This window comes from Aulonocara sp. 'chitande type north' Nkhata Bay, linkage group LG3 (genome assembly GCF_057382095.1).
Source record: "Aulonocara sp. 'chitande type north' Nkhata Bay isolate Kocher_YH1m ecotype deep benthic linkage group LG3, A_spYH_male_GT1.1, whole genome shotgun sequence".
NCBI lineage: Eukaryota > Metazoa > Chordata > Actinopteri > Cichliformes > Cichlidae > Aulonocara > Aulonocara sp. 'chitande type north' Nkhata Bay.
This window is the reverse complement of record NC_141346.1, coordinates 11,508,921-11,526,887: the sequence shown is the minus strand read 5'-3', so window position 1 is coordinate 11,526,887 and position 17,967 is coordinate 11,508,921. Positions and strand designations below refer to the sequence as shown.

General features: G+C 40.2%; 1 protein-coding gene across 3 annotated transcripts; it reads right to left on the bottom strand.

Annotated features, from left to right (window-relative positions):
• Positions 1–10,925: 10,925 nt before the first annotated feature.
• LOC147333956 (nuclear factor 7, brain-like) lies at positions 10,926–17,329 on the bottom strand. Of its 3 annotated transcripts, XM_086286537.1 has the most exons (3): positions 17,084–17,317; positions 16,631–16,897; positions 15,624–16,597 (listed from the first exon to the last, which is right to left on the bottom strand). In XM_086286537.1, the coding sequence occupies exons 1-3, from the start codon at positions 17,315–17,317 to the stop codon at positions 15,926–15,928; spliced, it is 1,173 nt and encodes a 390-aa protein (XP_086142663.1). In that variant the 3' UTR covers positions 15,624–15,925. The 3 variants fall into 3 exon arrangements, with proteins under 3 accessions (XP_086142662.1, XP_086142663.1, XP_086142664.1); XM_086286536.1 differs by adding an exon at positions 10,926–10,946 and having other exon boundaries at positions 15,944–17,317; XM_086286538.1 differs by having other exon boundaries at positions 15,624–17,329.
• Positions 17,330–17,967: the final 638 nt, after the last annotated feature.

Genomic DNA, 17,967 nt, shown 5'->3' with positions numbered 1-17,967 from the left:
ACACAAGTCCACGAGTGATTGAATGAAATGTGATCATGGAAAAATAAATTCAAAACTATTCAAGACTTTTACCATTAACTGTCATTCTATTATGAAGTAACAGGAAGGTAATAACACTATAATATAATAATAATAAAGAAAATTAAAAAATATGGTATAACAGAGCTCACTGCCTCACACTGTCGATAGCAGCATTTCTTTTTAACCTTATTTCATTTAAGGCTCAGACGATCATCTGTTTTCACTTAAAGTAGTCTAGCTCTGATATCACTTTAGCCTCTGGATGGAGGATTTGCTATGTTAACTTATAGATAATAAACTCAACGTATTACAGACCAAAACCAAACACGTCCGTAGTATAAGACTGGATTTAACTCCCTTCACACCTGTCTCGACACAACAGTCAGGTCAGTCCCTTCCCTTTTAAGAAATCCACCTTAAATGTATTTTAAATGTAAGTGATGCAAAATGAATTTAATATTTTATCTTTAGTTTGTCAGGTAGCATCAGGTCAGATGGATGATGTTGGGTGAGATGGAGCAGACAGAGATGTCATCACAGCTGAGAGGAAGCAAAAGCCTCAACATCCAGGCTTAAAAGTGATGTAGGGAGCTAAAGCTAAAGCTCTGCTTTCTTTGTGTGCTTGTGCTAACAGCAACTAATGAGAAATGTGATGACAATTGTCCAGCTTTGTCCTTTTATATTCTACCAAATGTGAAGTGAACCTGTGGTTATACAGTAACGATAAGAGCATCTTTATTAGTCCCACATGTGGGAAATTTGTTTTGTTACAGCAGGAAGTGGACAGTGCAGTTACATAGCAAACATGAGAGAACCCTGGAATAGAATAAGAAACTGTACACAACTGTACCCAATAGAATAGAATAGAATGATAGGATAAAAATAGAATACACATGCTATATACAACTGAGTACAAATACGTTGTCAGAAAAAGAGTGTTACACTTAGTCCTATTGCACATGTGTGTGTTTGATCAGCTGCAAAGTCTTTGTGGTGGAGTCTGACAGCAGAGGGGAGGAAATCTCTCCGTCCCACATCGTGGGTGCTGCAGCCACTGAAGGAGCTGCTCTGAAGCGCTATAAAGGTTTGTGATGATCAATACAGGTTTACAGCTCAGATCATACTGAGTTCATTATGACTGATATAAATATGTGATAGAAGAATAATAAATCGAGTAAATTGTGATTGACAAACAGTTTTAAAGAGAAAGTTTGTTAGTTTAAATTGTGTGAAAGGTCAGAGATGGAGAGAACACCAGGCTGGGGCTGAATATCAGTGTAGTACATGCAAATCTGATTGGATGACAGGACAGAGCATAAACTGAAGCTGGCATGGATGTTCTGGGTCTCCTGCCTCTGTGAGATCAGCAGGTCAAAGATTCAATAGCAAAACTTGGTTGTTCCAGCAGCGACGCCGAGGGCAGTGAGCTCTAAAAGCCTCCCAGATGAAAACGTGCCCGATCGAGAGGTGATCTGCTGCTGATGGGTGACGAACCTACTCAGGTCTCCAGCTCTTATCAGAGGAGGCAGTGAAGACACCTGAGCTTCAAGGCAGTCAGGCTGGGCGAGTCTGTGATTACATACTTTTATCTAAGTACAATCTGAGTATTTTACCTGTAAGTAATCTTACAGTATTATGTTATATTGTGAGTCCTTCTTACAGATCTTCCTAGGTTGAAAATTAAACAGTACTAAATGTAACAAGTAGACAGCAGCACTAAAGTCATCAGTTTAATGGACACAGAGGAAGCTTTTCAAAGGCTTAAGAAGAATAACATGATGCTAGAACATCACATTTTATAATATGACAGTAAAAATAACTCACAGAGATCATCTTCTATGTTTTCCTCCATAAGGGCGGCGAGCCTGGGTCCAGCTATTTGAGTGGTGCCTTGTTTTGGTGAAGCTTTTGAATTGCTTGGCCTTTGAGGCCTGCATGGAGCTCAGGCTGACACTAAGCACAGAAAAGGCCCACAGTGGGTGCACACACAGGATACAGATCTGTCAGGTCATGATCAACAACCACTGACCAAAGCCCACTGATCTCTGACCTCCCAGCCCATTCTTCCTTCAGTGGGCTGCTTTCAGTCATTATGCAAATGTTCTGTTTATAAGATTGAGGAAACCTGCAGTCAAACAACATATAAGAACATAAGATGGAAACAAACAGAGTGAAACAGAGTTTGTTTCCTTCCTGGTTTCCTGGTTTTCGTATGTTTGTCACACTTAAATGTTTCAGATCAAACACATTAAAATATTAAACAAAGAAAACACAAACTGAAGTTTGTAAATGAAGATGTTTGTTATTAAGGGAACAAATCCAAAGCTACATCATCCTGATCTGAAACATTTAATAAGTGTGACAAACATACAAAGAACAGGAAATCAGTTTGAGCAGCTGTAATCAAACTGTCAACCTTCACACTTTTTACTAAAACCTTTAATTCTCCACTAACATCACTTTGTATCCACGGTCACTCTAATGGACCCTAGAAAATAAGATAAAACACATTCAAAGACTATTTTGTGTTGAGAAGAAGTTTCTGGCTCTTATTCTATTTTCTAAAGGAGGCAAACAGCAAACAGGACTCTCCAGCTGCCCCGGAGCAGATTGTAATCATTGCTCTAGACGAGCTTCATCGTGTTGCAGACACACCTTCATGCTCAGGGCAGCCGTTACCTGTGTGCTCTAAGAGAAGCAGGAAGATTTAGGGTCAGATTTACTAACATGTGGAGCAGCAGCAGCCGCATCACAAAGTTTAGTATGTTATGTATTTGTAATTTTGAGTTTTACATCTCTTGGAGAGAGATATCTTTTGCATACTTATAAATGCACCATGTGGTAAGCTGTATACTGTGTCTACTGCTGTATTGACAATAAAGCTCTTGAATCTTGAACGTGTATCTGTAAGAGTGTCACTGTCAGGAGACGTGTCTGTCATAGTTGCTGCTGGGAGGTTATTACTGGGAGGGAGATGTTATCAGAGTCATCAGAGCTTCATCGGCTCAGAGTCGTTATCGCAGCACCAAAACTTTGTCTCTGTCAGTGAACTGGAATGAGCTGGATCTGAAACAAAGGCAGCTGTTACTGTGTTAGATTCACGTCTGCATGTTGAAACGTCTTATTAAAAGTAAAGATGTGCACATACAGTGGGGAAAAAAAGTATTTAGTCAGCCACCGATTGTGCAAGTTCCCCCACTTAAAATGATGACAGAGGTCAGTAATTTGCACCAGAGGTACACTTCAACTGTGAGAGACAGAATGTGAAAAAAAAAAATCCATGAATTCACATGGTAGGATTTGTAAAGAATTTATTCGTAAATCAGGGTGGAAAATAAGTATTTGGTCACCTCAAACTAGTGATGGCCCGCTTGAAGCTGGCGCTCCGGAGCGTGTGTCGAAAAAAACAACACACTGGTTCAGAAGCACTGTGTCGAGGCTTGCTTCGTTTGGCAAAAGTCACGTGACCAGTGACGTCCGAAGCTTCATTTCGCACGTAACTGCTTCGGTACCTGATTCAAACGGATATAAGGAAGTGAATCATCCACGGGATTCGTGGAGTGTGTTGATGGTGACAGATAGCGACGAGGTGATCATTCCACTGACAGATATGGAGCCAGCGAGGAAGAGAGGACGTTCTGGCGTGTGGGAATATTTTGAGTTGATTTTGCTCAATTCATTTTATCTGCCGAAGTGAAAAACTTGAAATGTCCAAAATCATGTTTTCATAATGGAAATGCCATTACAGCATATGACTTTAGGAACACTTCCATGTGAATTAAAGCTGATGAAGACTACAAAAATGTATTTGACACTATACGTACATGACATTGCTACAGTTTAGAAAATCATTTTGTTCATTGTTGTTAGGTGATAGTCTGCAGGACCCAGGAATACACTCAAAAAACAGATTCAGGTCCTCCTTTCAAAGAACACATGCAAATTATGTTAGTTGTTCACAAATGCAATTAAAAAATACCAAATTAATTTGATTTTCTTTGTGTAAACCTAAAATTATTCAAAACCAGCAGAGGCTGATTCTGAACACAAAATGAATGAGTTTGTTGGGGCACTGGGGGTAGGAGGAGTACATTTTTGCACTTAAGTATTTGTAAACTCAAAGAAATAAATTCAAGCCCCTCTTTAAGCTTAAACATTATTTTTAATCTCATTCAACGCAAATGTAGCACTCCAGCATTACTGCAATTATTATTCGTGTGGTGAACCTAAATTATTTTCTCTCAAAGCAGTCTTTGTCACAAGAACACAAAGTTATTGAGTTACACAATGGTCCGCCTTCTTTGAAAATTTTGCGCTCTTTCAGGATCACCTAAATGAATCCAGCTGCTCTTGGCCTCTCTGTACTTTTTGGATAAAACTACACCTTCAGGTAAGGTAACATATTATTTTTCCATATATCCAATTGTGTATTTCTTTATCAGCTAAATCTATAATGCTATTTATCATAGAAGCTTGTAACAGTTGTTTTTTGAACTTTTGGTGGTGCTACCATTCTCTTCTCTGCTTGAATATTATTTTTTTTTGACAATATAGCCAGGTCTTTTCAAAAGTGCCTTGTTTTAGAGGAGAAATTGTGTAGCTGCCAACTTTTAAGTCGGAGCGTGTGCTAGCTTATTAGCAGCTAGCCATTGTGCTCAATGAAAGATGATGTCCTATAGCTAACTTCTTTCTTACTGTTTTCTTTTTATAATCTAAAAATTATGTATTCTGTGTTTATTATTATATGCCATTTTCTAGTAGAAAGTATCGTTTTGAGGTGTCTTTAAAAGCACTATAGTTTACTGAGGGTGCTACCAAAAGCGAACCATGTGGCCGGAAGAGTAACTGCAGGCAGCACAATGCGCACTCCCATGACGTTCAAACCTATTTATTATTATAAAAGATTTCGGCTACGTCCACACTTACACAGGTATTTTTGAAAACGGAGATTTTCCGTTTTCGTTTTAAAAAATAATCCCGTCCACAGGTAAACGCAAAAATGAAGGAAAACGCTGCTAGGAACATGCCAAAGCAACAGGTGGCGATATATTCCTAAACTCAGCTAAAAACAGTTTAGGTCTTGACAAACTTCACTGATGGTTCAAATGTTTAGCAACTTTCAGTGTGTTGATTCAGCAGTCTGTATTTAAACTTCTAGTTTACTATATTTATGTATGTTTTATTTCCAGGTGAATGCAGAGTTCCTGCAGATCACTACAAAACCCCTGCAGGCGAAGTTCTTGGCTCAGCTGGACAATTTAACAGACAAGCTGATGCAAAATTTTCAGGGGAGCAAAGGAGCAAAGGGCCAAAAGATCAAGGATATCATGGCGATCAGTAGTTTGGTCAGTACTAATGATAAACCCATCAATTAAATGCAATCAATCAATTCCATTTTTTTCACCATTTTTTTTCCACCCTTGCATTAGTGTGATGACATCGACATAAAGAGGGAGCATACTCTTAAAAGCCTGGTGATCTACTTTAATGAAGATCCAGACCTACTGTTCAAGGAGTATCTGGTACGCTTATCACACTTTCTTTTCTAGATTCAATTTGAGTTAGGTTCATCGCACACAAAATCCTCATATATTCAAAAGAGACAATATAATTGTGAAATAGTATTATTCTTAATAGTCATTGTTGAAACTTGCACTGGAGAGCACTTTTTAAGGGGACAGTTTCAGCAAAAATTCAATTGTTCATTCTTTTGGTGCTGCCATGTAGGTATCTACTGCCTCTATAAACACAGTAAATGTGGACAAAACATTCATCCATTTTCTGTCAGTGTTTCAATTCAGTTTATTTATATAGCGGTATATCACAACAACAGTCATCTCAAGGCACTTCAGAAAGTAAACACTCCAATGGAGTTCAGTTTATTATGCCAATTAGTAAAAAGTCTTCATTATAAGGAACACAGCAGATTGCATCAAGACACTAACTAGTGTCACTGCCATTACAGCAATCTCCTGGTTTCAGGAATAATGTGCATAAAACAAGCTGTTTCAAAAGGTTCCCAATTGTGATGGAATAAGGGAAATTGACCCAGCCCACACACACACACACACACACACACACACACACACTGATAGACACTGGAGGAGCTCCTGCTCTATATCAAGCCCCTCCCAAAGGGAGGTACATAATACCTGAACCCAAACTATTGATAGGAAACAGATTGACGGGTTTTATTTATGTTTGGAGTGTTTATAGAGGCGGTAGAGACCTATGTTTCAGCACAAAATGATACAAAAGCTGAGTTTTGCATAATATGTCCCCTTCCAAGTGACAGAGCCCTTAAACCTGAAACAACCTGTTTTTCAGACCTCCTCCACTGAGGATGAACGGTTGAGGTCCACTGCAGCAACTGTCACTGTATTTACACCATCAGAAGAGAAGGGATTCAGGAGCCAGAGGATGTTGGAGTTGTCATTGAAGGTACTACAGTTATGAACAACCTCGGTAGTGTCATCATGGCATTCATCGTCCTCTTTGGACTGATTTATGCACTTGATCTGAGCTATCCAAATGACCACAAGTATACGTTTGAGTTCTGTCAGAAGATTTTGATGAATCTGGATGGACAAAGGCTCAGTACATGCAGCAAATGAAAATGAATATGTTTGCTTAGGCAAACAAGACCCAGCACAAAAGTTGATTTTGGCCTTTTTATATCTTTTGTTCAAACTGTGACCTTTTTTTCTTTCTTTTTTTTGGCCAAATGGAAGTTGTCCATTTTTGTCTGCTGTTATGTTGTGAGTGATGTGACCTTTAATCTGTACTACTATAGATGGATGAAAGGACTGGGGATTTAGCTCAGAAAAAGTTTCATGGTTGTAACCACCATTTTCTTTTTGATTGCTTTTGGGATTTGCAAAGGTAATAGAAAAATGTTGACAAGTTTTGTGTCTTCCAGTGTTTTAAAGTTGGTCTTCCCGTTCTTATAAGCTTGTAAATATTTACATGTAATTGGTTTTGGAGAAGTAAAGTTGAAAGATTTTTTTTTTATTAAAATACCTCCCCCTTGGTAACAGAAAAATGTTCTTCATGAAAACACACACACACACATATGTGTGTGTGTGTGTGTGTGTGTGTGTGTGTGTGTGTGTGTGTATTTATGTATATGTGTGTGTATTTATGTATTGTTGGGTTGTTTCAAATCTTCAGTGACTGCCATACTATGGTGTGAATTGCAATGTTTAGTAGGTTATCATTGTGAATTTGCAAGTGTCACTATAAATATATACAATGATTCTGAAGTGAAATCTGATTTTACAGATTCCAGTTTGTTTTCAGTATTGCCTAGTAGTACAGAGGTGTGTGCTATTCAGATTTGACATTCATTACAAATGTACGTCAGCACTTTTTTGTGAGCACTTTGATTTTTGTTAAGGTTGATTTGACCATGTGACATGTATGTTTATTTACAAAATATTCTGTTTCTGCTTTTAATTCAAGTGAATAAACCTGAGTTGTAAAAACAAATTCATTTTGTCATTATTTTAATAATTAAATTAGTTTTCTGGTAATGAAAATTATGATTTAGTTGAACTCAAAATAATGATTTCAATGCAATGAAAATCTAGCTCAAGTGAATGACATTGTATTGAGTTGGACCAACCAAAACCTTTCACATCATTTTAATGTACTTTTTTTCATTTTAGCAGTATTTACGAAATTGTGTTCTACTGACTCAATTTAATTGAATTGTCATGATGTATGTAGATTAGGTTGGACCAAAATAGATGTATTACGTGGAAAACCTGCCATCAGTCCAATTGAGTTCATCCAATGACTTATTTTTTTGAGTGTACCTGCATATCTACCAGCTTGCAGTGTGGTTCCTGCACTCCACAGCCTCTTCTGTTCCATGCAAGTGGATTTTCTCCAGGGCAGGAGAAACTATTTCTAAGAAAAGAAACAGACTCAGCCTGTGCACAGTAACACTAATCCTCTTGTTAACTGTAAATAACAAAAGGGCTACCTGACATAGATCATGTTTTTACTTTGCAAGTTCTTGATTAGAGGTGGGTTTTGATTATCGCCTTTCTGATTACAATCCATGCTAAATTGAATAAAGTGATATTGATTCATTACAATCTCGTGTCGATTTGTAAATTAACGTTATTATGCCTGAAACGCCAGCATATCAGGTTAAACCTCACAACATGTCGTCAAACACCATACAGTAAAACAGTAACTGGGAGCAGGTTTACGGATTCTGCATACAAGCGTGAACACAGAGCGCGGACCCGACGCGTCAGAGTCAGATTTTGATGTGTCGTCAGGTCCGCGCTGTTTGCCTCTTTTTTCTTCGCTGGCTTCTGCAGCTGCAGGTTTCATAACTCTCTGTTTACATCTCTAATTAAGGCTCACATGTGTCAGCTTTCTTTTAATAGATACGAAATTATGGATATATACTGTTAAATGACCAGAATTGTAATATTTCTGACTGAGGCAAAACTTTCCAGATTCCAATCAAATTGAATCGGATCCTGTATCGAATCAAAATGATTCTACAAATCAGTAACGATGCAGCCGTACTCAGCTTCCTAAGCATTTTCCCTTTCCAGTTCACAATCAATCCCACCCCTAGGTCAAAAATATGTATAGGACAATTGGCCTCATCTAATATTTTGTATGAACATGTCCAGCTGTGATTAAACGACAAGTAGATGGAGGCAGGACTTCACAGCAGGGGCATACTCCATAATGTGCTGTGCATTCTCATATGTATATTATATATATTGCTCACTTATTGTATTTACCAACATCAAGGAGTTATGAGCAAAGAAAGGCCACCATAGTGCATGTTTAAATAGGGAAAATTTATTGATCAAAATGTATTACGCAGATACGCATTACATTTTTTTCAGCCCCCAATCGAGAAACAAAACCAATTACATGTTCAAAGCAACGGAACGGTGGCCCAATATCAGAGAGAACTCCACTCTTGAGTGAGCAGTGATAATTGAGCAGTCCGTTTTATTTTGCAGATTCAAGCTGCTCTTCAAAATATTCGCCACCAGATGTCACCGGAGAGGACTGTGTTGAAAAGCTTCGAGTAATGAACCGTTTTTCAATACAAGCTTCAGTGCTTCGGAAAGCTTCATTTGGCCATCACTACCTCAAACATGGAAAATCTCTGGCTCTCACAGACCTGTAACGTCTTCTGTAAGACGCTTTTCTGTCCCCCACTCGTTACCTGTATGAATGGCACCTGTTTGAACTCATCTGTATAAAAGACACCTGTCCACAGCCTCAAACAGTCAGACTCCAAACTCCGCCATGGCCAAGACCAAAGAGCTTTCGAAGGACACCAGGAAAAGTATTGTAGACCTGCACCAGACTGGGAAGAGTGAAAAAATAAAAAAAATACCATAAACCTGACGCTCTGGCCGCCTCTATCGCGTTCGGTGTGAACACAGGCCGTCACAGAGCAGCTGTATTTGTACTGACATTAGATTACACACAGGTGCACTCTATTTAGTCATTTGCACTCATCAGGCAACGTCTATGGGCAACTGACTGCACTCAGACCAAAGGGGGCTGAATAATTACGCACACCCCACTTTGCAGTTATTTGTAAAAAATGTTTGGAATCATGTATGATTTCCGTTCCACTTCTCACGTGGTCACCACTTTGTGTTGGTCTTTCACGTGGAATTCCAATAAAATTGATTCATGTTTGTGGCTGTAATGTGACAAAATGTGGAAAAATTCAAGGGGGCCGAATACTTTTGCTGTATTTAGCAACCAAGACTCTTCGGCATGCTCTTGTATTGCTTATAAGACTGTTCACTGCATCTGGAGGAGTGCTTGGAGTGGAAGGGTCAGAGATTAATTCATTCTCTGAAAAGCATTGAACACTAGCTTTCTCACCTAAGTGGTCAGAGAAGAAAGAAACAAAAAAGGACAGCTGTGGTTTATTGAACTGGAGTGGGAAGGGTGGTCAACCAAGTGTCATGTTACACATGAAGAGTAGAAGTTCATCTTCAAGTTATACCATGTCAGTGACCTTCATGGTTCCTACATTCACATTGGATTTTCTAAAACAACACGTGCTGATTAATTTTATGAACGGCTGATAATCATTGACATTCACTTGTTTATCTCTTTGTAGTCTTGTACCTTGTAAAAGTTGTAAAGATTACTTTATGCATTTTGTCGCTTAGAGTATTTTTGCTCTGAGTTATTAGAGGAATTCCATAATCAAAGGCAATTACTTCCTCAGTGCCAAAAACTTCCAGATATGTTCTTTCACAGCTGCTTAAACATCTGTATCTGAGCACACATTTTGATATTTGTCCTCTAAGCTCTGGTCAGTTGGTGGAAACACACATGCTCATGTTTTACTATCAGTTGACAATCATTGATACTCACTTGTTCTTCTCCTTGTACTGCATCTGAAGTCATAAAGATTACATTAGTCACTGATTCACTAGAATAAGGTTGAATCTAATGCTACAGTGACCTCCCCTCTGTACTGTGTAATATAAAAGTCAGTCAGGTTTGCAGATGACACACAGATACTGTTGAGTTTTCACTGACAGAATGGAGATCACGCTGTTTTTCTCGCTGTTGCTTCTGGTCTGCTCTGTTTCCACAAATCAGACAGAGGCAGATGATGAAATTCTTGACCAGCAGATTTCAAACCAACAACCCTGTCCACAGGAAATCCATGCTGTGCTCAGAGAGCTGACTGCCTCAGTGGCTGAACAGAAAGTGGAAATCAGGACCTTAAAACAAGAGAATAAAGGTAGAGTATGATGTCAGGTAGTGAGAAAAATGACAGCATGAGGAAACCTTCATATGAGCCCCTGTTACAGAGATATCAATGTCACTTCATGAATCTATCACTAACGTTTCTCATTAATTTTTTTATTTTTATTATTTATTCATTATTTATTCAATAATCTAACCTACTAAAAATGAAAAGATTCAAATGATGCAGATAAATAAAATTCATATTGACTTATTTATGTTCTTTTCTGTCAGACCATGTCGCAAAACTGAAAGACCTGGAAATGCAGAACGTTGAACTTCAGAGACAGAGGTCTGAAATTGACAAACTTAAACAGCAACAAATAATAAATAAATAAATAAACTTTATTTATAAAGCACACTAAAAAAACAAGGGTATACCAAGGTGCTTGACAAAAATAAAATAGGAAAAGGGAGATGGGAGGGAAAAGAGAAAGGACCTGGCACGTATCAATTATAAAAACCATCATAAGATATAAAAGTAGTTCACAAGCATAAAAAATGTACCAGCGCACACAAGTGTTAACTGGGTGGAAAGGCAAGATTAAAGAAATAAGTCTTAAGCCGTGATTTAAACAGTGGCATAGAGTCAGACGCCCGGATAGCGACAGGAAGGTTGTTCCATAAGACCGGGGCAGCTACAGCAAACGCGCGGTCACTGCGAGACTTCAGCCGAGAACGAGGTTGCTCCAGAAGAATTTGGGTAGCAGAGCTAAGTGCTCTGACAGGAGTGTGTAACCTGAGAAGCTCATTGAGGTAGCTCGGCGCAAAGTTATTAATGGTTTTGTAGGTGAAAAGTAATATTTTAAATTGAATACGGTATTTAATTGGAAGCCAGTGCAAGCCAGCAAGAACAGGAGTGATGGAAGAAAACTTCCTGCTACCTGTCAAAAGGCGTGCCGCCGCATTCTGGACAGTCTGCAATCTAACGAGAAGGGTGGAGGAAAGGCCAATGTAAAGAGAGTTGCAGTTCATATCCAGAATCGGATTCTTTTGGTTATTACCCAAAGCTCGTGACCATAGGTGAAGGTGGGGACAAACTGATAGGAAAGAGCTCCTGCCAGCCACACAGCCACCTGCGACAATCACAGACATTTATCTACCGGCTTGACTGGCGGCTGCAAAACATTGCAAGATAATCTTGGTCAGGTATTCTTCCAGTCCACAACTTTACCACGAGTGTTGTTATATCAATTTAATTGTCCCACAAGGGGAAACTTGGGTGTAACAGCAGCAAGAAAACACATATACAAACAAACAGTACACAAGACACAGAACAGAAACATACACAATTCTTACATATTTACATGAAGGACAATGGTTACCAAAAACTGAGTACCATACTGTTGTTAAATTAAATAAAATTAAATACAGATAAGAGGCAACCCTGGTTGTAGTGTGAATCGGTTGATAAAACAGTGCACGATACAGCGCTGATGTAAACATCTGTGTTTGTTGGGAGCAGTTCAGATTGTACAGTCTGACAGCTGCAGGGAGGAAGGACCTGCGGAAACGCTCCTTCATGCATCGAGGATGCAGCAGTCTGTCACTGAAGCAGCTCTGCAGTTCAGCAACATCTACATGCATGGGGCGGGAGATAAACTGCTGCTCCAACATACCACACTGTAAAAAATGACAGATGCCACCACAGAGTCATAGAAGGTCTTTAAAAGCGCTCCCTGGACTCCAAATGACCTCAGCCGCCTCAGCAGGTAGAGTCTGCTCTGACCCTTCCTGTAAAGAGCATCATCCCTGTACTTATACTTTTGTGTTGCTCTCTAATCACATCTTCATTATTCTCATCACTGCTTAAAACAACACACATCTTTTTTTAACTGTCCTTTCTCCAAAACAGAAAGTGGCATTACAGTTGTTTCAGGCTGAGAGACACAAAACGCTCTTCGTATTATCATTCATATATCATCCACACAACTATTTTATTTCTTTTTGTCCACTGGGCAGGTGACCTGCAGAATCATGTCTGCCCCAGCTGGATACCTTTTCACACACACCGTGACGTCAGACACACTCACAGTCACTTCATTCGTTAGACTTCTTTTAAGTTTGCAGCAGGCAACGCGACTGAGTATTGTGTCAAGATAAGTAGGAAGACCACGCTATAATGGACAGTTGAAGGAAAAGGTCAAATTTACAGGGAATCTTTTTGTTTTGTTTTTGGACAGAAAGATGAGAGTTTGATGTGTACATGGCTGTGAACAAAAATATAAATGTGGTGGATCATAAATTTGATTAGTTTTGAAGTTGTACATCTCTGTTCCTTACATTTCATGTCATGCCCTTATTAATGTTTTATTTGTTGCTTTGACTGTTTTCGAATAGAATATGCAGTGGGAATATAGAGGGAGATAAGTAGTGAAAGTTTTGCCTGGGTTGATTGTGCGTCGATCCATTGTTAATGCCTCAGGGCTCCAGTAGGTGGGTTCGCGCGCTTCCTCCTTCACTCAATACAGACGAGTGAGAGTGAGAGCTGCGTGTCTGTGCCGCTCTTTCACCTCTCCTCACTATTTCCCCTGTTTAAGGGCACAACATAAACACTGAGGCTTCAAAATGCAGCATCTACAACACTGTCACTCTGCCTCCACCATGGAGACCGTCTCCATGGTGATGAGTACAACTGGCAGCTGAAACTGTTGTGAACTTCTCCATGAGTCATATTTCCTGTTTCAGAGCTGCTGATTGGCTCTTTGGGCCCTTTACCTTCAGGAGGTCATGGACGAAGCACTGAAGTCGTTTATCACGTAAAAAATATTTTTAGTTTATAATAATTTGATAAATAATAAAATATTAATAAAAACTGGAGGTTTTTTTAGAACTTAGATTTTAAGCTATTTATGCCTTTTTTGCTGCTCTTTTTTAAACTTATCCCTTTAAACTGTATTTATTCTTTTTAAAATATATTGGTTATTGCACTGTAGAGGCTGCTGAGGAACAGTATTTCGTTTCAGGCTGTGTAACACGAAATGACAATAACCAATAAAGTCTTGAGAGCTGCCATCATTGTTCCAGCAGGAGGCAGTAAAACACCAAACTGCACCTGTTGTGCTGAAAAGGTGTGAGCATGTGCAGTAACCCAGTAAGTTACCTGAATATCTCTCTCTCTCACACACACACACACACACACACACACACACACACACACACACACACAGTACTGATACTAATGACTCGCTCTCAGATCTATTTGGGTTTAATGTCAGGGTATATTTGTGGATGAAAGTTTTGTAGGACACATGATGTGGACAGTCTGGTAATCCCAGAATATTTTAATGTAAGAAAACTCCAGACAGCTCTGGAGAAAGTTTCAGAGTAAAAGCCCTGGAGTGTTTTACATGTTATTCTGTTGGATTAAATCTGACGGAGCTGATTTATAAACACTTCACTGCCAGGTATCAGGTGACCTGCAGAGACTGATCCTACAAACACTCAGAAACAGAGTAAACCAAACTGCACCACAGTGATCAGACGAAACCTTCCTGACATGAACACAGCTCCTCAGTAAAAACTGTGAACCAGCAGAGAGACTACACCCAGCACCATACACCACCTCTCTGACACAGTACACCCTCGGGCAGGTGGTGTCCCCATAAACAGTGTGAGAAGCTCTGATTATTTACTATGTTCAAACAAACTGAGTGTCCACAAACGTCTGAGCTCACAGTGAGAGCTGCTGGCACAGTTTGGAGGTGTTCTGCCCCCTGCTGGACACACAGAGCTACAACATGAGGATCAGAGGAGGCTGGTGCTGCTTCACCTTTAGACACAAGAAGGAGGTCAAAAAATGTAGAAACAGAGATTGTTTTTAAACCTGTAAAGGAGGAAATCCTGACGAACCAATCCACAGCCAGAAAAGAAGTCTAACTCTGTGCTGCTCCAATCAGGAATCAGCTCTGTTACTGTGTGAGTGTGTAAAGTCACAGAGTAGCTGGTTTCAAATGTATCTATAAAGTTTATTTACATTTTATTTAGGCTTCAAAAAACAGTCCAAGTTTATTTCTTTGGACTTTGTTCACTTAATGGATGTTTCCCTGCATTTCTATTTTCACACAGTTTATTTCTTACAGCAGGAAAACTGAACAGAATGTATGTAAGAGGTCAGAGTGAGGATGACGTCACTTAATACAGGAAATACATGTTTGTCTGTTTTGATGATGAAGGACTTCTTCAGCTCTGTAAACAGCTACACTTGAGAGGACAGAGGTGATTTCATGGATCAATAACAATGTGTTTATCAGCTTTCATCATCGCAGTGCAGACATGACGTCAGATCTATCAGAGTGAAGGCCGTCTCTCTGATGACGTCACAGAGCAGAGTCCTTCTGTCCAATAAAGGATCTCAGATCAGCTGCTGCCATCTTGTGGCCACAGTTGGTTACTGTCTCTGAAAGTTGTCTCATGTTTCCTGTTGTCCTGCTAACAAAGGCTGGAGCTCATCATGCTGAGAGGGCAGCAGCATTTTGTGGCTCTTCACACATGTTCATTATATTCTGATGATCCTGGATGGAGACAAACTACAGATAAGTGTGTTCAGCCCAACTAGTTTATCTCATTACAGCAGTTTGATGTTTCCCTTTGAATCCCCCTGAAGATCCTGACAGTGAAGCACGTACATAATACTCCAGCCTTTCAACTCTGAGCTTATTTAGTTCTATTAATACACTGAAATCTCATTTGTGTCATGAAGAAAGTCTTTAATCAAACAGAATTCAAAGATCAGAAACATTTCATATATGGAGTTAAACATGAATCATTGTTTCAACAACATATTTATTGTTGTCATAAACAGACAAGAAGACAACAACAAACTGCTCCTCCCATTCAACACATGTCAGTCCATATCCCAGCAAACTAAATCATCTCCATTTACACATCAAATAGAAACATGAATCACTTGTAATGATTAGAAACTTGATAGAATTTCAAATCTAGTTTGGGGAGTCATTCAGTGAGAAACAGTGAAATGATTTTCCATGTGAAAAGGTGGACAGCAGAAACAGAAAGAAACAGTGAAACTAAAAGAGAAACAAAGAGCTTTGGAACAACGAGGCAGCAGGAGGACAGCTGCAGTTTAACAGCTTCAACTCACTGACAGGAAACAACATTAGAAACATCATCATCCTCAACTCATCTGCTGCACTGACACTGACACCTTCAACGGACACACCTTCAGTTTAACAGCATCAACAGTGCTAATGTATGGAAACATCCTGTGAGTGAAAGTGTGTGTGAAGGTGTGTATGTGTGTGTTAGTATCAGGATCAGAGAACGACAGCTTTCCTCTGTTCCAGTCCAGATTCACTCTGATCCTCTGGAGCTTCTTCTGGACTGAGAGATCAGTGACAGGAGCTGATGGTGAGCCTGTGTAGTATTTACCTAAACAGAACCCTATTCTCCATAATCCAGACTGTATGCGTCCCTTCCTCTGCACAGACTCTGCTAACACACCCAGTGCCCACCATGTACTGTCTCCAACTTCAACATCCCAGCTGTGAGTCCCTGAGTTAAAGCCCTCAGAGCCCAGGACAGAGCTGTAATCATCAATCCTCTCTGGATTATCAGGAAGCTGCTGCTTCTCTCCTCCTCTCACACTGGTCAGATCTTCAGACAGGATGAGTTCTGGATGAGCAGTGTTTGGGTCCAGAATGAGAGGAGTGTAGGAGACCATGTCCTTCATGTTGTTCCAGATGTTGAAGGTCAGGTTGCCCAGGTGTTTGGCCTGGTCTATCAGAGCTCCTGAGGGCAGCTGTGGATCATCCAGCAGGGGGCAGCGCTGGACTCTTTCCACTGCAGCCTTGTAGTTGTGCAGGAATGAGACGTCTTCAGCTCTCAGCTCCTCCTCTGTGGCTCTGACTGTGTCTGAAAGAGCTGCTATCTCTCTGCTCAGAGCCTCCATCTTCTCCTTCATCATCCCACTCTTCTGCTCCTCTTCCTCCCTCAGTGCAGCCAGCCTGGCCTCCTCTTCCTCTGCTAGAAACTGGTGAAGCTTCTTAAACTGCTCCTTAATCTGCCTCTCTGTGTGTCGGGCCTGGACCTTAATGTGTTCTGCTGTTTGATCAAACTTCACTTGAACTTCTTCACAAACCTTTAACTTCTTCTTTAAGGGCTCCAGAGTTTCCTGAAGTTCCTTCTTGTGTTGTTGTGCAGCTTCATCGATGGGTCTGAATCTGTGATTGGTGTGTTTTTCTGAGGCACAGCAGACGACACACACTGGCTGCTGATGGTCCAGACAGAAGAGTTTGAGTTTCTCAGAGTGCAGACTGCAGAGAGCCTCTGAAGCTCTCTGATCTCTCTCCTGTAAGAACGACTCACACAGGTTCTTTAAAGCTCGGTTTAAAGGTGGATCATAAACTGATATTTCCTTACAAACTGGACACTCGTGTGTTGGTCTCTCTCTCCACCATCTCTTCAGACAGTCTTTACAGAAGCTGTGGCTACATGACAGAAGAACAGGATCTCTGAAGACCTCCTGACAGACCGGACAGCAGAGATCCTCCTCTGATCTGGAAGCCATTGAGTCTGTGAGTGAAGCTGAAAACAGCAGACAGGAAGTACAGTCAGTCCTGGCTCCCCTCCCTCCTCTACCACCTTCACTGAAACTTCCTTTGAGTCGTGTTTTTGCTCAAACTCACATTCAGTGTGTGGAGCGTCAGCAGCTTGAAGCAGCAGTGTTGGAGTTTTCCACTTTTCTCTCCTGTAGCTGGACTCACTCAGAGGAAGCTGCTAGTTTGGTCTGAGCTCAGTCTGATCGTCTGTGCGTCTCTCTTTACTGAGGACGAAGAACTTCCTGTTTCCTGGTTTGTCACATTTGAGTGACGTGAGGGGAGGAGAAAATGTTGCTGTTTGACTTTTAACTAAGGTGTGTTTCAATCCTGCCTGCAGCTCAAAAGCTGTAAAACAGGTTTTGTGTCTTTTCACCTCCACAGGTCACAACATGAAACCTGTTGTGAAGTTTATAAAATAAAGTGTCACTCGGTGGTGCAGCTGTTTGTCAGCTTCTATTTTAGACTTTGTTCTGGTTCTTGTTCAGGTTCCCAGCAGTGGGAGTGTAATGCAGTCACACACACACAGGTGGTGTTAAGGTGGATTCACTTAGTTACAGACAGTGGTGTTATTTCCTGTAACTAAGGGTGTGTTTCACTCCAAAGTTCAGACATTAACCTG